Genomic DNA, 24709 nt, shown 5'->3' with positions numbered 1-24709 from the left:
AAGCAAGTTACTTGAGAATATGCTATAGCAAAATAATAAAGCCCAGAATGAAACATATCCAACACAGAGGAATTAAAAAAAAAAGAAAAGCCAGGATTAAAATCAATCCAGAATACAGCAAAGCATAGATGACTTCAGGATGGAGTTAACCAAGGGACAGAAAAAAAGCAGGCTCGATGTCATCCTGGAGAACGCAGAACAGGTTAAATAAGCAATAAAAACACACAATAAAGGAGAAAAGAAAAGCAAAGCACGTAAGAAAAGTACTCGATGATAAAATTCAGCCAAATAAAATGAGGCAGAATAAAGACTCCGTAATGGAAAAGAGGTGGTCAAAGGACTGTGGTAGTTGAGCACTGAATTCATTATAATACACAACCTGAGAATAAATGGTGGGAATTACAGCTGGCAAACAAAATTAATGTCATAAACATCAACAAGCCAGTAATAATAACGATGACAATGACATTTCTAAGATAGCTTATAAACTGAGAGGTCGGTGTGGAGGAAGTACAAGAGTACTAATTTCCCAGTCGTTCACCGTAGGGAGGTAACCAACACAGTCAAAAATTGAAAAGTGAATTAAGATGTTTCCAACTCCTACTTTTTCCATAATTTTTTCCCCTTAACTCTAGAAGGATCTTTTAGAAGTTAATATTTCTTTTGCTGAAAGAAACATTTGTCTGAAGCTTAAGGGTTTAGAAATTTTACTGTGCTTACTTCTCTTTTCAAGTAAAATTAAATTTAAAATACATGTTTACTTAGAATGCATAGTATGATCCCATATGTTTTAAAAGTTTTAAAGTATCTATTTATCTGTCAGAGAGAGATGCTTGAAATAATACCCTCCTAATGCTAATAATGGTATTTCTAGGTAAAAGAATTTTAGGACCGTTTTTGTTCTCACTTTTATAATTTTCTGTATTTGATTTACTATATAGAAATATGTATATTTACAACAACAAAGCCCCTTTTTAAATGCCATGGAATTTTAATTAGTTCTACTCACCAATAGCTTTGGTATAATGTCTCGCTCCGAGAAGTAATTCTGGGGCTCGGTACCAGAATGTTACGACCACTGGATCCAAATCTGCTAAAGGCTTCAAAGGTGAATTAAATAATCGGGCAAAGCCCATATCAGCTGCAAAAAAAGATAATAATAATAATGTTGAGTCAATAGATTTTTTACAAATTGAACTGACTACTCTAATTTTACCATTGTTATTTCATAAGATAGGAAAAAAGTGCTAAATTTGCAGGGCAGGGGGAGTGGGCGGGGGGGGGGGGGGCACCAAAAACGTTTCATCCCTTTCAACAGCCTACATATAAACCAAGTTTGAGATCTTCAATCTTGGCAAACTCTTGTCATTTGCTCTTCACCTGGGTTACAGAGAGGCTCTGCTATCAGAGGTCAAGGGTGACCCTACTCCCCTGGGCAGATTTCTTTCCACCTGTCGCACCAATGCTGCGGACAGGGTTGTTAAGCTGCACGTCCATTCTTTGTACTGGTAATAAGCATTGAGACACCAGATCAGTTACAGTAAGGCCTTCCACTATTTGCATCAATAAGCCTTGTTCACTGGGATCATCAGAAGTTGACGATACAGTATGTTAGCACCACTATTGCCCCCCATTTATTTTGGCTGAATTTTATTAGCTTAACTTTAAAGATTCATAGTAACTTTTTTAAGCTGGAAAAGACTTTTTAAAGGCCATCTAGTTCAATCGCCTCCCTTTTTTAAGAGGAAAAAAGAAGAAATTTTCAAAAGAAGAAATTAAATGATTTGACAAATGTCATAAACTCCTAGCTCAGAACGGGAGCTGTGGCATTTGACACAGTTTAGTAAGTACTGTAGTTATTCAGGCATGGCTGTTTGTCCTACTACACTGTAATCTTAAAGGCAAAAACTGTCTTTTTTCATCTGTGTCTTTTAGAATCGACTGTCAGTACACGTAGCTTTTGTCAAATACATGTTGAATGAACAACCAATGTTTATACCACCTATCAAAAATGTCAAGACTTATCCACCGTTTGTTTGGTTTTGCTCTCCTAATATACATTTTTAATGAAGTAGGCCCTTGTCTAACCTACTCGATTATGGAGGTTAAAAAAAAAACAACACAGAAATTTGGCAAAGAATTAAAAACATGACTCACATTACTAAATACTGGTTTATAGAAGAACTAATATTTCTTCTTAAATGTAAATGCTTTAAGTCACTGGTATCCCCCCAAACTTGCTAACATCATACACATTATATAGAAGTGTAATTCCAAACTAGATTTTAATTTGTTATATAAGATCTCCCCAAATCTTATAGTAAAACCATGCCTATAACTACTAGTTGGCTGAATCTTTTCTATTTTGCATGCTTTGAACTTACATTTGAACTTTATGCAACCAAATTGGGCTTTTTAAAACACAAGTAAGGACTTAATAGCATTTGGTGACTATGGTAAGTACTGACAGGGCCTAGCTCTTAAAGGGAGTCAATGACTAGGAGCACTTTGAGGTGCATCAAATGTTTGTGATACTAAAAAATTTGCAAGGTTTGTACGATAAAAGAACATTCTAAGAGTCTAATTAAAAGCATAAAGTGAGATCTGGGGACTTTATAGGGGAGGACAGGGAAGAGGGATTAGCAACACCTAGGTTTTTCTTTGTTGGCAAAGTGGTACAAATCAGATGATAATTCGGATCTATATTAAATCTTCAATCAGAAATCACTATTTACTTTTTTGTATACTCCCACAATCCTGCTGCCTTTAAATATAATTTAGTTACAACATTTCTTCTACCCACACACAAGACAAACTAAATAAATGCAACAAACACAACTTGGAAAAGACAATGGAAAAAATAACCAGTTAGAATAAATAAATTTTAGTTCTATCTTTATAGGTACCAAACCAGAAATGGGTAAAGTTTTGCTTTCATATATAAGAAAACAGAGCTATTAGAAAACACGCCAAGGTATAGAATGCTTGTTACTTTTTTTCCCCCATCAGGCAAAGGCCTTCTATAGTAAGACAGGCTAGTTTGAACTTAAGGTTCTGTACCTATCCAGCCTTAACGGTTTTCCTAGTTGGTAATTTCTGATCTAGACAAGGTCAACAGAGGCATATGTTCTGATCTAATCTGGCTCAGGTGAACAGAACTGATGGTATAATTACTAGTACGCTGTATGCCCTTGTGACTAAAGGTGAGGCTGGCTTCTAACAGGGATAGAAGCCACTCACCTCTATAGGCTATTTTTAATGAACGCAAAGGTTTCTAAGAAACTTCCATGGTTTATTTTATAATTAGAACACTTCAATCTCTAAGGATTGTCTGACACCTTTTAAGAGTGTGAAACATTTTTCACTTTTAATGTAAACTCTTTAGAAATGGCTTTGATCAGATGGAACTACATGAATATATGCATATTATTACAGCAAAAATTAGAAGTGATACAGCTGCCTGCAAAAGTTTTAAAAGAGTGCTACGCTGTGACTTATCAAAGATAAAACATACCAATTTTTACTCTTCCTCGCTCAGGACCTTCACCCATAACTAAAATATTAGCAGGTTTCTGTGGAAACAAAATAGTGTTTTTTTTCAGTAGACAGTAGTGGTTTCTTTTAAATAGACAATATGCCAATATAACATAAATCCACCTTTAAAAAACCTCATTTACTCAAAAATTAAAATCGAACACAGGAAGTCACCAAGGAAACTTTGTGTATATATGCAAAGCAATATGCAAACTTCATGAAGGCCCAAATATGGCAGTGCTCTTCTGCATGTAGAGCGAAGGCTTTTCTTGGCCCTTTTATCAGTCTGTTTTCACTACTGTGGAGCATCTGACAGGAAGTTTAAATATTGTGCTTCCTGCCAACTTATATATAAAATGCCCTGCAACTTTAAGGGAAAATGTTATCTTCAAAGATGACTTCAATCTAAGTAAAAGGAAGGAGGGAAGGAGCCACCTGATATCTCTGTTCTTTTCTTTTGAAGTGGCAAAGTATGTACCTATGTTTAAACAAATAAATTCTAGAGAAATCAATTTACTAAAGTCTTTCCTACATGAATTAGCAAAGTTAAGAGGAATTTTCTATGACCTCAATGGCTTCGAGGTTTTTATGTTTAAATAAAAAGAGAAGCTAAAATTTAAAGGGAGATTTTACAGAAGTAAAATTTCAGACAGTGTTATAGTCTCTAAATTAACTGTCATCTACAATCTGTTAAGAGTGAGTGATATCTACTATACTGACATGTGAGGTTCGCCCCCTCCTCAGCAAGAAGTAAGAAGAGGGGAAGAAGGAAGGGAAGGGAAGGGGGTCGCGGGGGGAGAGCAACCCCCAAAACTTTCTCACCCTGCTAGCCTATCTACTTGGTCTTTAATTCTACCAGTCTGCTAAACAGAAGTGAAACTAGATCAGAACGCCCTTCAAATAGATCAAAGGAACCTTAAAATTAAAGATTTTGATGAAAGCTGTTTACAGTAGTAACCAATTCACAGGCTTGCCTAACCATATTTGGTAACAGCCTCCATGCTATTACTGACAAAATGGAACATAGAATATATTATTCTATCAACTACTACAGATCAAAATTTTTTCCCCAGCAAAAAGAAAAGAACTGCTGAAATGGTAGCATATACATTTCAGAAATTACAACTCCCTACATTTTTCAAGGTGCGGAAACTAGGCACCAGAGAGATTAAAGGACTTGCCCTGTAAGTATAATCTACAAGATTGGGGCAACAGTAGAATCTACCCCATGTCTTAAGCCTAATGCTCCCTTCCTAATATATCATTTTGAAAGTAACTTTGTGAATCAAGTTTTTCAATTAATGCATACTATAATAACAATAACAATGATAATGATAATGTTTCCTTCAAGAAAAAGGTTTTGGAACCTCTATCATTAACACACACACACACACACACACACCTGACCCCCTGGGATAACCTGCAAGGTACCAAAAGGAAGTATAGCACTAACAATACTCCCCAGGAGCTACCTGTAAGTACTGCCTAGCGCAAATAAAATTGCTTTTGTGCACGATGTTCATCAATCACTCCTGTGTTACACTCTGCAGAGACTTTCAGAGCTCAGCCTACTTCAAAATGAAGTCAGATCTCTGAGACTAGTGTAAAGTGTTGAAGGCCCAGGAGGGCTTTCCAAGAGGAATCAGGCAGCATTTCTACTTGGCAGAGGGGAGAGGCTTGCTCTCAACTACCAATGTGGGCTTAGGAGGGAACTTCCATGCCTGTGCTAGAACTCTCTTATGGTCCACTGGGGCAGAACTCCCTAAACATCTCTTGAACCCATTCCCTACTCTTTAGCCCCATTAGGATTCTTTCCCCATCAAATCCATCTTCTGCAATGTGGCCAGGGTCACCTTTCTAAGAGAGGAAGCTGATCATGTGACTCCCTTGCCTAAAATCTTCCAGAGCAACACGGAAAATTCTTACAAGATTGGGTGAAAACAGCACAACACAAAATGATATATAGACTGTGATTACAAATAGGTTTTTAAAAAAGTACAATGAGTAAGAACTAGAAGAACCGAAAGAGTTGGTGACAGTGGTGTAGGTGAACCTTTCGAAAGTCTTTGAATTCTTTTGCCATGCCTTATTACTAAAATATTATTTCTACTTTAGCCTCTCACCACCTGTGAAGAAGACCCAAAGTCCTTATGAGGGGATGCAAGGCACCTGCAAGCTCATTCCCACCAATCTTTCCCGTCCCACCTGCCACCGCCCACACTGTTCCTGCCACACTGTTTTCAGTGTCCTGTGACTAGACCTTTCAAAACTAAGTCATTGCTATCCCATTACTTCTGTCCCCAAAGACCTTTCCTTTGTTATTTGGCAAAATCTGATTCTCTCCCCACACCCCCCTTAATGACATAAATAGTACACGAATATATTCTGATTGTAAACAATTCAGACCATAAAGTCACGTCTAAACTAAACGTTAAAGACCCTTCCTTCACCCACGGCTCCTGCTCCTCAGCCATACCCTAAGTCCCACCCCCTTCTCCAGAGATGCAGGTTGCTTAACTGGTTTGCTGTGATGGACTTTTACCACACTTCAGTGCTCAATTCTAAAATGCAATCTCCATATCTGGCAAGAGCAGAGCACATGGACATCTCTCTCCTCCTCCTATTTTAGATGTAGTGGAAAATCTTTTTTTTTTTTTTTTCTTACTCATTCAGCAGCTGGGCCCATACCCGAGAAGCCCTAGGGTGAGTGGCATCAGTCAGCATGCTACAAGGTAAAGGGGGACAAACACCCTCTCTTGCTCCTCATTCTGTTCTAGACTCATCACACTGGTCGAGTTCCAAACTTGGGTTTCAGCATGGGGTGGGGAATACACAGCTTCTCTGTCAAGGTCTGGTCTAATACTGGGGCTTGGGGCCACAGCTCTAGTTAATAGTTACAAATTGCTTTTCTAGGCAACTCACTGCCTATTTATGATCTGAAGCAGGTCTTGGGGATAAAAGCCATTACCAACATTACCTCTGTAAGTAAATTTAAAATTCAGTTTGGGCCATGCTATATAGTCACAAGCAAAACAGAATGGTGTTGTGTTGTTTCAGTAACACTATACACAATGGGTCCCTCCTCATGTTATTTTCCACGGTAGCCTTCTATATGCCCCAGGGTATGATGTTTTGATTCAGTAGAGGTAAATCTAACACTAAATTTCTTTTATCAATATAATCTAATGGAAGTCTCAAGAGAAAACAGGCAGAAAGGCCCTAAAGATCAAAAGTACTTTTATTATTTCTGTTTTGTTGCTTAATCAGTATTAAGGAAGGCTTCAAAGACTTGATAATTTTTGTTTGTAGTACACTCACATAATATTCCCCAAAAAAGCTAATTTCTTTTTTCTTTCTTCTTTGTCTACTAGGAGAATCTGGTAGGGATTTTTAGCTCTAGAGCCAAAACTTCCAAGTAGTTAGTGATAATACATGAATCAAACTAGTAATAACCAGAACTGTGATAAACAGTCCATTATCTTTTATATGCTATCCAACATAATCACTTTGAAAGCATGTATAGAATTTTACATTTTAATGAGGCACGTACCCTATTAAACTATATTTTTGCTATGGAGATCAGAGGTCCGTGTTAGAAGTATTATTACATCATAGCAACATCTTCAAATATAGCTATGCTATGCACAGACATTACAGAGCACCTTTTATTGCCTATTGAACAACGAAATAAATCAATGAGATACCTGAAGTATACTTCTTGTTTGAAACTATAATATCCTTCTATTGCTGTTTTGTTTCTCCCAGAAAAAAACAAAACAAAACAAAACAAAAACCTGTTTGTAATTAAAAGAACATGTCCTTGTTTTATAGGACAGGCTTATGGCTTTTCTTGTTTTCTGTTGGTATGCTTCCCCCAAAACTCAATTATTTCCTAAAGCAAGATGTTTGTATTACAGAGAAAACCATTCATGTAGAGGCATTCTCTTCTCCAGAATTTGTCATGCTGTGAAATAGTTCACTGATGACTTTGGCACACAGCAGAGATGGCAAATTGGTTTCATTTCAGGGGTCAATCCTGATTTAAAAAAAAAAAAAGGTTAAAGACTGCAGGGAGCTCTATCTTGAGAAAGACAAGAATTGGGCTGATCAGGAAACTGCCAATATCAGATATATCTGACAGAGGTGCAGAAGTGGAGAATGATAGCCTATCTGTCCCGATAACTGCCAAGACCTTATTTTAGGGGTGAAAATGGGGTCTTCATATGCGCACTAATGTGTCAAGGCAAAATGGAGACTTGCAGTCAACAGGAAAGTTTGATTCTTGATGGATCTATTAAAAAAAAAACACAAAAAACAAAATAGAGCTACCCATAAGAAACCACTGCCAGTGCTGTTCTCTAAGATTTATTCAGAATTTAACTTTCACAAAACATTGTACACTTTCTGGGGACACACATTCTAGATAATAACTTTCAGCTTGGTTGTTAATCAATATGTACAATACATAGTAAAAACTTTAACTCTGATATACATATATGAGATTCAAACATGAGCAGCAAAGTCTTAAATAGACATATATTCGGTAATTTAAAAAACTGTTTTATAAGAAACCTTGTAAGGAGTCGAGTTAGAAATTTGGAAATCCAGTGAATAAAGTCTGGAAGACCATTTATAATAGTTTCACTTTTTCTTCCAAGCTGTGAATTTTAATTTTTTACCTCTAATATTAAATTTTACCCCAGTATTGCTGAACATCTTTAAGCTAAAGAAGAAATTATCAACTACTCTAGTAAAGTTAATTCTTGCTTTTTGTATAAATTCGAAAAAAGAAAAAAAAAACGTATAGAATTTTTTAACAAATTCTGCTTCCTGATGAGAAAACAGATGTTACTTTATAACCAGTAACTTCATCCTCTACAGTCAACAGTTCAAATACTCTACATTTATCCCTGTATTTGAGGAACTAAGAGGCAGTGAGGCCTAGAGATCCACAGAGCAGCAAGCCAGGGGCAGACAGTTTAGACTAATGGGTAGGGTAAATTCAGGCAAGGAAAGGCTTTGCACAGGTGATGACAGCTGACGTGTGAAAGCTCAGGAGCTGGTCTGGAAGATAAGCAACGGGAGACGGTGCCTCCAGAATTTACTAATGTCCTCTACTAAACCAGTGCAAGGCTGGGTCTGCACCCTCTCGGGGGATGGACACAGCATGCACCAGGGCATCGAAACACATGGGTGCACTGACGAATCTTTTACTTACCTAACAAGTCCTCTTTTAGGGAGAATAGGAATTAGGTTCTTTGTCAGAGTCGATGCTAATCAAGATACTTTGAAACAAGCATTAACTACATGGCAGTAATCATGCTAATAATAGATGACAATTCTTCTCAATAAGCCTCTCCTACATCCCTCCAGTCCAGACTACTACTCTACTTTTTGTTTTCACCTAGGTGATACAAAAGTAAATAAAATGGTCTTTCACCAAGTTGTGAATATGATCATCATAAGTATTTCTGATAATAAACATGATTCACATTATTAGTTTAAAATTGCTATCTTTTAAAACTATAAATTTTGAATTTTTAACTTACAAAATTCTTAACCTGTCCATTTTAGGCAATTGAGGCATAAAATACTAGTTTAAGTGCAACAAGATCAATCTGGAATATAATGTCCTATTTTCACTGACACAACAGTCATTTTCCTACTGTCACAGACTACCAGAAACAATATTCATTTCATTAACAATGAGACATGGGGGCACAGAACAGAAACGTGGCAACAGAAATAAACTTTAATTTTAAAGCAAAGCTAGATCTCATTTGTTCCTAATAAAGAATGTGTGGGTGCACATATTAATACATATATGTGTATATTTTCTTATAGATGGAAATGTATTTTCCAAGTTGGGTTTATTTAATTGTATTTTTGTAAAGTTTTAAGGTATGTTGTAACCATAGTTTAAGCAAAGAATCTAATAAAGTGCCCAATAAGAAAAAAAGTACCTATTACTCGAAGACTAGAAAACTGAGTAACATTAAGGAGATCAAATACATCTTAAGGGAGAGGTATTTAAGGGGCAGAGACAGGATATCAAAAATCTTGTAGTTTTCAAAATAGTTCCAGTTTCATTATTAAGAATTTAACTAAATTTTGGGAATGCAAGCTGGTGCAGCCACTCTGGAAAACAGTATGGAGGTTCCTCAAAAAACTAAAAATAGAACTACCCTATGGCCCAGCAATTGCACTACTAGGCATTTATCCACGGGATACAGGTGTGCTGTTTCAAAGGGACACACGCACCCCCATGTTTATAGCAGCGCTATCAACAATAGCCAAAGTATGGAAAGAGCTCAAATGTCCATCGATGGATGAATGGATAAAGAAAATGTGGTGTGTGTGTGTGTGTGTGTATATCTCCATACACACCCCCCCCACACACACACACCCACACACACACACACACTGGAGTATTACTCGGCAATCAAAAAGAATGACATCTTGCCATTTGCAACTACATGGATGGAACTGGAGGGTATTGTGCTAAGTGAAATTAGTCAGAGAAAGACGAAAATCATATGACTTCACTCATATGAGAACTTTAAGAGACAAAACAGATGAACATAAGGGAAGGGAAATAAAAATCATATAAAAACAGGGAGGGGGACAAAACAGAAGAGACTCATAAATATGGAGAACAAACAGAGGGTTACGGGAGGGAGTGTGGGAGGGGGGATGGGCTAACTGGGTAAGGGGCATTAAGGAATCTACTCCTGAAATCATTGCTGCACTATATGCTAATTTGGATGCAAATTTTAAAAGATAAAAAATAAAATTAAAAAAAAGAATTTAACTAAATTTACCAAAAAAAAGTATACATAGTTTATATTTAAATCTGAAAATCACTGTAATTCCAAATACTATTCTAAACAATATTAACTTATATATTTGATAGTATAACAGTAATCAGTGAGTAATACTGTTTTGTGTTGTCTTCCCAAGTATTATTTTCTGGACAAATCTGGATGTTTGTACATTACACTTACTGACTACATTGTATTTTTCTATTAATAGACAGCTGGTTGTATTTGCCCCAAACCCCCACTTCTGGAATCAACCCTGATGATGCTCCCATTGACAATGTTTGTATAATTACACTTGCCTCCCCTCAAACCCCAAACACCCTGACACATACACCAGGTAATTTCCCTGGGATGAAATCTCAAATGTAGAATTATCAGACCAAGTAATATCAAGAGCTTTATTGTTCTAAAACCAGAAGTTTTTCTTTAATGTTTATTTATTTTGAGAGAGACAGACAGACAGACAGACAGAGAGGGGGAGACAGCATCCCAAGCAGGCTCTGCTGTCAGCCCAGAGCCCAACACTAAGCTCGATCTCATGAACCGTGAGCTGAAATCAAGAGTTGGATGCTTAACCAACTGAGCCACCCAGGTGCCCCACAAAAGTTTGTTTTGTTTTTTAAATTTCAAAGGTGGATACATGCTCAATGGATATAACTTGGGAAATAAAGAAAGTATAATGTGCTGATAATAGACGACTGAAAACAAAGCAACTGTATATAATCTCTAAACTAACAGAGGGCCACTATAAACATTATCAGTATGCCTTTTTATTTTTTCCTCCATATAAAAATAAAAAATGGCATTATACTAAATATATTGTTTGTACCCTCTTTCCTCACTAGTATATCATGAAGATTTTTTAGTCTGAAAGTTACTTTCCTGATATAATTTTCATGAATCATATGGATTCCCTGTAACTTATACCAATTATCTCCTATTAAAATGTTGAGGTTGTTCCTAGTTTCTTAATAAAAGAAAAATAATGCCATAACAAACATTTCTGTATGTACCTATGATAAATTCCTAGAAAGTCAAATTATTTGCATAAATGTTATAAACATTCTTAAGGTTTTTTTGGATACACATTAACAGATTTTGCCCTTGAAAGGTTCAAGTATCAATTTTATAAATTCAACATTCTTTTATACCATTAAGTATGATAAAAGCAATCCTCAAAACCAAAAGCAATGTGTATCCATGTAAGATTTTATAATTTTTATTAGCTTGATACATAACTTAAATATTTTAATTTGAGGATCTTTCATTGATACGCATGGTATGATTTACTCTCTCTAGATTTACCTAAGGAGGCTTAGGTTACTAAACTTAAATATTCACATCAATTCTCTATATTCTAGTTAGTAAAGGTAGATTCAATTATTTTTGCCATTTTTCTAATATATTACTTTCTTCTTGTTACAAACTTTACGTTTTATATTTTATAAGAGCATTTATACTATTGTTTTCTATAAGAGTATTTATACTCTTGTTTTTACATTTCAGCATATCTATCATATCTTTAGTGATAGTCAGGAATTTACTTGGTTAGGAATTTATCTCCGGCTAAAACTAGATTATCTCATTTTTTTTAAATATTTTTTTTAATATTTATTTTTGAGAGAGAGAGTGAGCAAGAGAGTTGGGGAGGGGCAGACAGAGAGAGACAGAATCCGAAGCAGGCTCCAGGCTCCAAGCTGTCAGCACAGAGGTCAATGCGGGGCTGGAACTCACAAACTATGAGATCATGACCTGAGCTGAAGTCGGCCGCTTAACCGACTGAGCCACCCAGGCGCCCCTACCATCCAGATTTAACCATAATATTTTCGTATATTTTCTTTTGTTGACGTATTTTTCACTCAGTATTTTACTTCCACTATGTTGAGATCTGCTTTCTCTCTTAACGTTATAACAACATTACTTACGCTTACCATAATTTTATTACTTTTTTTACACTTAAATCCAAGTTAGTTAAAATATAATGTAATAATGATTTCAGGAGCAGAATTCAGTGATCCATCACTTACATACAACACTGAGTGCTCATCCCAAGTACCCTCCCTAATGCCCATCACCCATTTAGCCCCTCCCCTTAGCAGAGCCCTCGGTTCGTTCTCTGTATTTAAGAGCCTCTTATGGTTTGCCTCCCTTTCTGTTTTTATCTTATTTTTGTTTCCCTTCCCCCATAAACAAAATTTAAAAAGATTTTTCTTTAATGTTTATTTACTTTTGAGGGAGAGAGGGAGACAGCAGGAGCAGGAGCGAGGGACGGGCAGAGAGAGAGAGAGAGAGAGAGAGAGAGAGAGAGACAGAGACAGAGAATCCAAAGCAGGCTCCAGGCTCCGAGCTGTTAGCACAAGGGTCTCAAACTCACGAGCCATGAGATCATGACCTGAGCCGAAGTCAGACGATCGACTGAGACCCCCAGGCTCCTCCACCCATGAACATAATTTTAAATGGCTACACAATAGGTCAATTTTTCTGCATGTTACAATTTGCACATTTTCCAGTTGTTACACAGGTACATTTTTTCAATTTGTCATTATCAATAATGCTGTGATGGCCTTTTCATCATTTTTTAGTAATATCCATAAGAGAGTGTTAAAAGTAGGATTGCTAGATCAAAAGGAATGATTTATTTATTTATTTATTTATTTATTTATTTATTTATTTATTTGAGAGAGCGTGTGCACCTGCACGAGTTGGGGAGAGGGGCAGGGGAAGAGAAAGAATCTTAAATAGGGCTCCACACTCAGCATGGAGCCCGACGCAGGGCTCAGTCCCACGAGGGTGAATGCAACCCTTTATTTTTCTTCTTAATTTTTTCTGTTGTTATTCTTTACTTCTTCCTACCTTTTACCTACTTTTTTATTTTTAGATTCTCCTCTTCCTCCTTACCATGAAGGCCCAGACTACCTGATTTTGCCAGCCGGTGTTAATCAAAAGGGAAAAAAAAAATAAAAATAAAAGAGAAGATCAATCAGAAGAAGAGAGAGGTCAGGGTCATACATTCTGATTTTTTGACTCTACCTTGTGAGGCCTACAGCTACGTAACAAGTGTACCGTACTAAGAACACTAGTCACTGCTGGAAATGCTGAATGGTGACAGCACAGTTACTGCCGCATGCATTACTAAGAATCACTACACTGTGTAAGGAATGGGAGTGGTCACTTCTAAGATGCCTTCCAACTTTATAGTCTATTAGTTTATGAAATTAGGGAACACAAAAAAATGCTCTTCATTTCAAATGGTATATGGTGTTTACATACACAGATTTTTAAACTAATGATTAAAAAAGTTAGCAGTCTATCTCCCATCATTTACATTTTCGTTAAATAGGCCTCTTGAATTGTACTGACCTAAATTACAAGCCTATCTGTAGTTTGAAAAGGCCATGAATTCAGAGAATTGAAACTAATCTTAGAAACTCACACATCTATTGTGGCAAAGGGAGTTAGGGATCCTTAGATTATACACCTACTTAAAAGTATTATATCTATGGCATGATATATATCTGAAGGCAAATTATACATAAATAATAAAAATGGACATAGGTTATTACAACAAAGGGACACTCTGAAAAACAAGTAAAATCCTAACTGTACTAGGGGCAGGAAACTTTAATAAAGAAATATTTCTTCAACAGTTAATTCAATAACTATTACTAATTTAATATCTAATTGTACCTGAGGAAACTTTTAGTTTTACTCAATCTAAAAAAAAAAATCCTATGTGTTGATTAGAACATTTATAAAAATTTACTCAAAGTCCTGAACTTTTATGTTGAACTGACTTTGAAATACGGCTAGCTGCATGTGCTTATTTCTGTAGGACAACTTACTTTTACCCTCTTATATAACCATTTCTCATTTGCTGGTATCCAGTAAAGACATACAGTTATCAAACTGAAAAAGACGGAAAGATATATATGGCCAAGGGAGCCTGTGATCTAAACAGGTTTAGATAACAATTTTAGCTGAGATAAGACAAAACCTTATCTAATATACTCTATCTTTAAAGATTAAATTACTTTGACAAATCTTCATTAGTCTAGAAGACAATATAATACTCTAATACTCTAAAAGGCCTGACTCTACTATTAGAAAGCTAGACTGGAATATTAATTTTTGTATGTTTTTCAGAATATAATACAAAAAATTCTGAAACTTATTTTTAGAAAAAGCATTTCTTGGTATTGTGACTATAGACAGTATGTATTTCTCTTTTCCTAATGTCAAAGTCTAAAGGCCAAAAGAGAAAAAGGATATATTAACACTATATCCAGTAGTAATAACTTGTATCAGGGACCTGGTAAATTCTTGTCCTTAATATGATTCAAAAGTCCTTTAAACAAAACCTTCCCAGGGGCGCCTGGGTGGCGCAGTCGGTTAAGCGTCCGACTTCAGCCAGGTCACGATCTCGCGGTCCGGGAGTTCGAGCCCCGCGTCGGGCTCTGGGCTGATGGCTCGGAGCCTGGAGCCTGTTTCCGATTCTGTGTCTCCCTCTCTCTCTGCCCCTCCCCCGTTCATGCTCTGTCTCTCTCTGTCCCAAAAATAAATAAAAAATGTTGAAAAAAAATTAAAAAATAAATATTAAAAAAAAACAAAACAAAACCTTCCCAAATCTGTCCTGTTTTTGGAAACACACTGCTCTGGATGATAGTAAATTTTGTTTATAAAAAATGGAAGCAGTTGGGGCACCTGTTGGCTCAGTCCATTAAGCATCTGACTCTTGATTTTGGCTCAGGTCATGATCTCACGGTGCATGAGATCGAGCCCCGCGTCAGGCTCTGTGTTGACACCATGGAGCCTGCTTGGGATTCTCTCTCCTTCTCCCTCCCTCTGCCCCGCCCCCGCTTAAGCACACTCTCTTTCTCTCCTTCGAAGTAAACAAAACAGTTTTAAAAAATATGCAAGCAGTTATGTAAATGATATAAAGATGTTATCCCATCAATTATGTCAAAAGAAGAGAAAAACAGAGAAAAGATATATCAGACTCAAAACTCTGATAATCCTCTACTTCTACTGAATTTTCAGGATCACTCAAAAATATCGTCTTAAACTCTTAAAAAAAAACAAAACAAAAACCTTGACGAGATTATTTAGAACAACCCTTCTTGACTGGTGAGAAATTTGACTAAAAATATTCTAGCAGTGTGTTGATAAAGTATCTGAAAAGACTCATTCAGAATGTAAAAGTAGCCTAACAAGCAACATGTAAACCAAATAGCAGCATTTTTATTGCCAACTTGTAACGTGTCTTTATAAAATGTATGACATTTGCAGCTGCCATTTAGTAAAATCAAGCGGGCTACTTTTTCATTGTTTACATATGATAGAATGCAGTCCATTGTGTATGCTCAACATTAATATCAAAATTAAGCAAATGTGGCATTTGTCAAGAAATCAAACATTGTTTACAAACAATCAAATATTTTCAAGGAAAATTTCCAATTGGTCATTTAAGTAAACACGCTTTAGAATAAGCACGACATTCACAATAATAATTAAAATCAATGGAAATCTCATTTAAGTTTGCCTCAATCAGCTGTTATCAATAAAGCCCACGCTTTATCCTCAAACCTAAATTTTATGGATACAATCTTAATGCTATACAATCAAACAAATAAGAAAATCAGAGTAAATCACTGGAGCTCCCAGTAAATGAAAGAAATCTCAAGTAACAAGCGTGATTAAACCTGACATTTCCCAGAGCATTTTTCTTCCCAAAATCTGTTTTAAAGAAACATGCTTACACGGTCCCCACACTCATTTTATGGAAGCTAAAGCACAGAGAAGGGGCAAAAAACAGAGCAGAGGCTGCAAATGTAGGCTCCTTTCTTCCAACTGTCCAATTATTTTGTTGCTCTCCTGTTCCAGCATATGAGTAATCTCAGGATCCTTTCTGCTTGTTATTCTCCCCCCCACCCCCGAAGAATTTATTGGCCCTTCTTTTTGGGCAGAAAGAAAGTGTATGCACGTTTTTACTTTTTTTCTTTAATAGCATCATCCTTTACCAACATAAAAATACCCTAAACTACACTGAATGTTACGTGTGAACTTCAATAACAGACTAAACAGACATTTTCCTCAGTTTCTAGTCCAAATGAAACACTTTTTTTTTCTGATTATAACAATATATGTTAACTGCAAGCAATTCAGACAATTTAAAAGATATTAAAGGAAGAAAGGGAAACCTGCCTGAAATTCTCGTGCCCATATATAAATCCTAGTTTGAATTTTTTTTTCCCTAATGGGCGGCTGCTATTCAAAATAATTTTATCATCACTGTCAAGGAGTGTGCACAAAACATCAAAGTACCTATAATTTGGGAGTATTTTCTGAAGATTTGACTAAGTTTTTTTCTCTTTTCCTAACCATATCAAATACCCACAGCAAGAAAACAATTTAATATTAAATGAACATACTCACATATAAACATATAAAAGTAAAACAAAAATTTCATGAAACAATAACTGCCCTTAATACGTATGATATACTCTGATACTTTTTCTATTCTATTCCATTAAAAAAATAAAAATAAAAAGGCTAGCTGTGTTGTGTGCTTTCCTGACTCATTTATGGCTTACAACCTGCAATTTAAAAATCACCAACCTAGAAGAAAAATCCCTGAATTTAGTGATCCAGCTTTGTTACGGTTCTCCAAGTAGCCAGAATCACGTCATTTAACTACTTTGCTTCTCGGTTTTTCCACTTATTAGTGACAGAATTCAGCAGACAATAAAAAATGCACTTCAAAACAAACCATATCACCATGAGCAAATATATAGTGTTCAGCAAGCAAAATTAATAAACCAGGCAATCTTTCACTCAAAGAGAATCAGATCCAGAATACCCCAATAATCCATCATGCTACCATCAATACGTAAGATGCCAAGATAAAGCAGGACCTATGAAATTGAGTTTGAGTCAGTGGCTCACTCAAAAGATTTTGATCTCATTTAATGGTTGCTAGGAAACCAACTCATCCTTCACCAAGGACAGCTGAAGCCCCACCAAGTGATTCCAAGCCACCCAGTATAATTAAAATTAACTGCAGGGCAACAGCACTATCAGATTTTTTTTCTTTTACTTCAGATGAAAGCTTTGAAATGGCTTGAACCTCTTTTACATATGTATATACTGTGGCCCACTGGGCTATCTCACATCATGTACTTCTCTCACAGTAGCACATCCCCTTTGGGATACTCCTAAAAGAAATCTCTGTAGAGATTTATTTTCTAAGAAATTTACTGTGGCCTAAAAAACTATTTTGAAATGCTTTTGGGCAAGAGTGATTACAGCAGCTTGTTGCAATACTCCAACAAAGCACTCCAAATTTCATATACAGCCTTGTAATTCAGCTTGAATGAAAAAAGAAAAAAAAAAACTATGATGAAAAGTTACAGTATCTCTCACTTAATATTCTACTCCACTTAGGGCAACAAGGTGAAAATACCCTATGTGCCTCGTAGTTCCAAGTTAATTACCATTATGCTAAAACCATTAGGGTAATAATTAAAATGAGATTTTGAATATTAGCTTTTTAAAAAGTGGAACACATTAATGACCATGAGAACTTGATTTATACTCAACAAAAACTAATGGTCAACTGGCCAGTTTTATTAACTAGCACTCTACTTTCCTAAGTTCCCTAGGAAATATGTTGAAAGCCCAAGTCCTTAACATTTAGAGTTGAATTAAGTGTAAACCATTTCTATGGTCTGGCTGATATGGGTGGATGACTATTTTCAACAAAAGCATAAAATTCAGCCAACACTAAGCGTACTACAAAATTAAAAGTGAGTAACTATTACCTAGAAATTAAAGTATTTACATTGTGACCAGTAATGAACTGGTCACTTAAATGTAGTATAAAAGTGAAATGAGAGTTGTAAGTTCAGAACTGCTGTGTGTTCACAAGGTAGGTACTGCTGCCTTATCTACAATTAAAGAATAATTCACACACTTGGGACTTGAAGATGTTTTTGAAAAAAAGTAAGGGATGTAAATGAACTACGATGGAGATGTCCTAACCTTAAGAAAAACACTGGAAAAAATAAATGACATAAAGAGAACACGAATAAATAGGTAAATGGTCAGGAAATAGGTTTCACTGGGTGAAACAAAAATACTGGGTAGAAAAAGAGTGTGATAAAAGAAATCAACAGATCGATATCATTAGCTGAATGGTCTTTGGACTGATTGATAAGAGCTGAATTCTAGGTAGAAAGAGGAAGGCTGCTGAAAAGAATTAAAAATTATGAACAAAGGGTTTTTTTTTTTTTTTTTGCCCTCTTTCACTTCAGAGGGCTGTAAAAAGGAGCGTGCACACATCTGTAGACAGGGAGAAACATTAGGTGGTAGCAGAAATAACCTATGGAGAACCATCTTGGAAGCCACCTTGTTTCTGCTACAAATGAGCTAGTTCATTCATTCAACAAACATAAGCAATACTGTATATACCAACTGTATTTTGCTAGGCACTGGGAGGGATACAAACACAGAGGAACCCAGTCTTTGCCCCCAGGAACTTATAATCAAATAGAGAACATACTACCAAAACTAGTTTAAGTGCCCCTTGGGTAATTCAAAATAGCTGCTATGGGACTTTAGATGTAAACATTCTCACTCCTAGCTAGGGTGATCAGGGAGGGCTTTATTGGTGGGGTAGCAGGAGCAGTGCTTTAAAGGAGGAATAGAATTTTAAACGAGACAGATGACTAGAGATGACGGGAAGAGGGGGTTCAAGTACACAGGGAAATCTCTGAGTTGGCTTGAAACAGGTATATGGAGTGAGATGGAAGGAAAGAAGATTAAAGCCAGCTTTTACTTCAATTCACAAATACTAGCGTGCATACACTTAACAGAGATTTTCAAATTTTAACCCAATCACAGAATGTCTCCTAGTTAAAAAAGAAACCTGACTTAGACATTTATTTCACAACTGCGCAAGAAAACCAATCTTAAATTTAGAAAGTTATATAAAAACTAATCTTTTCTACAAAAGAGGACAGACAAGAGAGGGAGTTGGCTGGGTGGCTGGGTGACCTGAAATGGTCACAGCAGAGGCACTAGTAGGGACAACTTCTCATGGCCTTGCCAATGTGCTTTAATTCAGTCAAGAAGGACAACCTTTTAAGAGGAAAGACTTCAGACACCACTGCCAAATCACACTTTTGCTTCTACACAGAAAGTATCAGATAGGATTTGGTGTTTAATGTCTTTTTATTCATGCTCCGAAAAACCACCAAACTCAATCCAACAGGCTAACAGACTTCAAACTTTTCCTTATTCTGACTCACTTAAGTTTATCTTTATTCAAAGCTTTCGTTAAGATTTCACACTTAGTTCCTCCTTATAGCATCGGGCAAAAAAATCTTAATATTCTTTAACCCAGTACTCCTTTTTTATATAAGCAGATAATCGGGGAGTAAAAATTGGAATTAACTGGTCCCATGTTCCTTCAACTCTGTGCCTCTGTTTACTCATTTGTACAGGATGGTTATTTTATGTGTCAAATTGGCTGGGCCATGGTGCCCAGACATTTGGTCAAACCTTTCTCTGGATGTTTCTGTGAAGGTGTTTTTGGATGGGATTAAGATTTAAATTGGTAGACTTTGAGAAAAGCAGCTCACCCTCCATGTCACGGGTGGGCCCTACCCATTCAGTCAGAGGCCAACGCCACGACAGAGCAGAGACTAACCTATCCTAAGAGAGAATTCCGCCAGCAGACTGCCTTTGGACTTTTCTGCAACTCTTCCCCTTAGTCTCCAGCCTTCTGGCCTACCCTAGAGATTTTGGACTCACCAAGCCTCTACAATTTCCCCGAGGGAACTCCTTAAAATAAATCTCTGCCTCTCCACACATACACATTCTGTTTCTCTGGAGGATCCTAATACAAACGTTAGGGCCAGAACCAGGACTATAGCCTGTTGGTCAGACTATTTTCATTTCCCAAGGAGAGGAGAATAAAAGAAGGGAAAGAGTGTAGTCAAAGGGAAGAACAAAGCTAACACATATATCTTTGTTTTTATTTATCTCTAGTTAAGGCAAATAGATTAAGTGTAAAGCAAACCAACTTATACATACATATTTTAATGTTCTAAAACCAAAAAAGTTTGACTTGGACTCACAAATTATTGCACAAAAATAAATATTTCATGTGTTTCCTTTCAGGCCCATTCTTCTTCTTTTTCTTTTAAAGTTTATTTATTTATTTTGAGAGAGAGTGTGTGTGTGAACAGTGGAGGCTCAGAGAGAGAGGATCCCAAGCAGGCTCCGCGTTGTCAGCGCAGAGCCTGATGTGGGGCTCGAACTCGCAAACCGTGAGATCATGACCTGAGCCAAAACCCAGTCAGACGCTTAACCGACAGAGCCACCCAGGCGCCACTCAGGCCCATTCTTCATAAAACATCCACACACATATGCAATTATTACCGACTTCAGTCCAACCAGAGTTTCAGAATTATTAAATCTCTATTTCTCACCAAGGACGACAGACCCCAGTAACTGATCTGCTACTAGGTGATGATTAATAGTGATGAAATTAATCTGTATTTATTAAATAGGATTATTAACTGTTAAAGCTCAACTGCACATATCAAACAAAGAACTTCGTTATTCTACCATCTCAGATCATTATTTCTATTAATGATGAAGACAATTTTATTAAGCAAACTTTCAATAACATTCTAGGGCATTATTAAAATGGTATTTTTAGGGAGTCTGTGCCAATTATCCATCTTAGTCTGATGTTTCTCGTGGCATGTCAGCAATTCGTAACATTAGAAATCTTACATAGGTCTGTTTAGGTCAGTATTGCCACATTTCATCTAAACCTGACTGCAAAGAAGCAAGGAATATAATTAGCCATTAATTACATTTGTTCTAATAGGATAAGTATTTCATCTGCAAATAACAATATTTGAGAGAGTTAAAGTCAAGTTATCAGCTTCTGAAGAACATCCTTCAGAGTAAGTACTTTTTTGCTACAAATATGAATATCTAATGTAATTATAGTTGAGCATTACATACCATCAAAACTCCAAAATTTACTTTTTAGTTAGTAGGAAGGTGGACACATTTTAACAAAAACTATGACAACGAATCTTTCTTACAGAAACTGAGGACTGATTCAAGAAGTAAGCACCTGAACCGGTAAGATCCTGACTGGGGGCAGATGTTACCACTTTAATGACCCAATGGTTCCGTGGGCCCTTGTGTGTCTACAATGCACAAGAGACTTAGGTGTGAACAGTCATACACAAATGATTCAAGAGCTTTCACTCTAAGTGGGGGAGTCAAAGGAGGTAGCAGTACTGAGACAATACATTACAGGCCGGAAAATATTTTGGGTAAATAAACAACTAAACAGACAGCAGCGGCAGATGAGAGGGGTAAGAGGAGTGGGAATGGTTTTCTCAGAGAACGAGAATACTTTATCACTGACACTGTTCCCAATTGCCAGCATATGGTGACAATCGAAAGTAACCTCTTTTCATGTTTTTTTGTTTTTTAAATGAATGTTCATTTTTGAGAGAGAGAGAGAGAGAGCGTGAGCAGGGGAGGGGCGGAGAGAAAGGGGGACAGAGGATGCAGAGTGGGCTCTGCGTGGACAGCAGAGAGCCTGATGAAGGGCCTGAAGTCAAGAACCACGAGATCATGACCTGAGTCGAAGCCCAACGCTCAGCCGCCTGAGCCACCCAGGTGTCCCCCTGTTTATTCTCTTATAAAAGTCTGTTTATTATTTTTAAGTCACCTTCAGACGGTGCATCCCTTTGATGCTGGCATCTAGGGTGCACTGCTCCCACTGGCCCCCACCTCTTGGCACACCACTAAAAGACGGGGAGACCTCCAAAATGAAGCGTCCCACACTATCGCTAGGTCAAAGAGAACTTGTCTATGCCACACCAATAGAAAGAGCTTTCCCACAAGAGAAATTAAAAAAAATTAAACTGTAACTATTTTCACTACTGTAGCTGGTATTACTGTAAGTGGTTCAAATACATTATATACTAACATAACAACTGAAATGCTGATTTGTTTTCAATTTGTATTCATCTAATAAACAGACGTATTTTCACGATGAAAAATAACTTACAACAAAAAGAAAATGTAGGGTCATCTCAGCATAATTAGGGAAAAATGCCCTTTTGCCATATTTTATTCTTTCGGAGATCATAAAAAAGGTCGGTAGCTTCAAAGTATCAATAGTTGACTCCCCTAAAAGTTGAAATTTACTTTCAGCTTCATAAGGAACCGACAGATTTGCCTCACTTCTGTAATTCCACTGTAAATAAAATACCCCAATAATATTAAAAATAAAATTTGCATACGGAAAAAAGTTCCTTCAACCGAATTTCTGATGTTATCGGTCCTAGTCTAAATGCTTTCTAGGTATGTGACCTGGAGATAAAATAAGTAGCCTCAAACATATTGTGAGGAGATTTGTTGAAAATAGATGCAAGCACAAGAAATTATGACACTGCAACATCTGATCTGAAGGCATTAAATACAGAGCAGCTCAGAAAGACTATGTGCAAGGGGCAGATCAGCTCCATCTCAACGTCTACAGGGCTAAAAGCTAAGTCACTATTGACTATGTCAGTGAGTGACGAAGTCACTGTTAGTGACTATGTGACACATGTGATCAGAGACCAAGTCATCACTTCCAGCACTGTGTTTGTAACTGTTTGGAATGAAGGCACTGTCACAAACTTTACTATAGTTACCACCTTTACAAAGAAAAGAACAACAAAGCACAATGTAATTATGCAATATGGGGAATTTGAGATTTAAATCATTTACATCCAGGAAGATGAATGAACAATGCACCATTTAAAGAAAAATTTCAGGCTAGATGGATTTTATAAAAAGGCATAAATTATTCTGCCATGTGGAATTCTTAAGAATTTAATGTGCATTAACATGGCAAGGCTTCTCAATAATGTACTCAATAATGATTAATAAATGTTACTGGTCAAAAGACTGCTACTAATATAGTGGGGGCTTAAAAATAAGCAGATTGATCTCTCGCAAAAAAATAAACATAAAAAAACAACAACCCAGCAGATTGAATTAAGATCTCCTCTTCTAATATGTAACTTAGTTTCAGTAGGCTCCGAAGTTTCATTTCCAAGTTATTCACAAATATATCAATTTCTAGAGTTTGCTTAGCATCTAATAATCAATTAGACTTCATTTATAAAGTTAAAAGTAAACAAAAGCTTAGGAAAACAAATGTGCCCTCTTTCACCTCTTCAGGGAACCCCAGCCAGTATACGTCAGAGAAGCAGGATGCATCATATAAACAGCACGAGGCTCGACTGTAAGGAGACTACAGCACTCTCACCCTTCTACAAGGTTTGCAAGTCTATGCAGCACTGATATTGTAGAGACAACTAGAAAATCAACCAACTATAAATGCATCCTTCTGCTTAAACCTAACTACATATCAACTTACCAAATCCCTGTGCAACACCCAGTTAGCATGCAGGTAGTGAATCCCATCTAGGATCTGATACAATAGTGACTTCACCATTCCCCGAGGTAACTGAACTGGCTTCTTGTTTGCTTTAGAAGCTCTGTGAAACTTGATTATATGCTGAAAGAAAGAAAAATATCACCAGAAGCTTAAAAAAGAAAAGAGGGAAAGATGACTTGATGTATAATATTTTCCTAACAGAAAAAGAAACACTCAGGGATTCCCAAAGATATCCAAAATATAATTTCATATTCTGCTGGATAACATAAACTTAAAATTTCCTACTAACTGAAGCTAAAATTTCATTTCCTGAGCAAATGATCGTGTCTCAGAAAACAAATGATTACAACAGAGAAGTTGAGAGCAATGTGATTTTATTTTAAAAGTATAATTAAAAAATACTTTCAGAATATACTTGACCCCTGTTTACCTGGTAGAAATTTTCAAGAACAGAATCTGTTTTATCTGTACTAATTAAATGAAAAGAAAATAAACAGAACAAATTTCAAGAGATACTTATGGGTTGGCTGACATAGCATAAATGTGTTGCCTGTTTACAATACATGGGTTATAAAGGAAGCACACAGGGAAATTATTTCAATAAAATACACAGAAGCATAAAGAAATCACATGTAAATGACCAGTTCACACTGGAAATATTTAGAAATAGCTAAGATTCAGATGGGAAAAAAATAGCCTTGTACTATTCATTAAAAACTTTCTAGGAACAGTATTAGTGGACATCCGGTAAAACACAATACCATTTTATAAACAGGAAAATTGCTTTATAAACAAATGTACCTCAGTAGAAACAAGATCCCATGTTTCAAACGCTCTTGACAGGTTTCTTCGTTTTAATTAAAGCACT

At 36.4% G+C, this 24709-nt stretch overlaps 1 protein-coding gene across 6 annotated transcripts in view; it reads right to left on the bottom strand.

The window, feature by feature from the left end:
- Nucleotides 1-24709, bottom strand: part of CDK8 (cyclin dependent kinase 8) — a 113369-nt gene that overhangs the window by 17722 nt on the left and 70938 nt on the right. For 5 of the 6 annotated variants that reach the window (XM_047078012.1, XM_047078019.1, XM_047078027.1 and 2 more), the window contains exons 4-6: nt 23821-23961; nt 3515-3572; nt 1010-1141 (exon numbers count right to left, since the gene is read on the bottom strand). In XM_047078012.1, the coding sequence (XP_046933968.1) occupies nt 1010-1141; nt 3515-3572; nt 23821-23961 (331 nt within the window). Of the gene's footprint in view, nt 1-1009; nt 1142-3514; nt 3573-23820; nt 23962-24709 lie in introns of those variants that run through there. The other variant, XM_047078052.1, reaches the window with a different exon arrangement.

The sequence above is a fragment of the Lynx rufus genome, unplaced genomic scaffold, assembly GCF_022079265.1.
Source record: "Lynx rufus isolate CCGP_SWC_20201006 ecotype Redwood Valley unplaced genomic scaffold, mLynRuf1.p SCAF_1, whole genome shotgun sequence".
NCBI lineage: Eukaryota > Metazoa > Chordata > Mammalia > Carnivora > Felidae > Lynx > Lynx rufus.
This window is presented reverse-complemented; position numbering and strand designations above follow the sequence as displayed.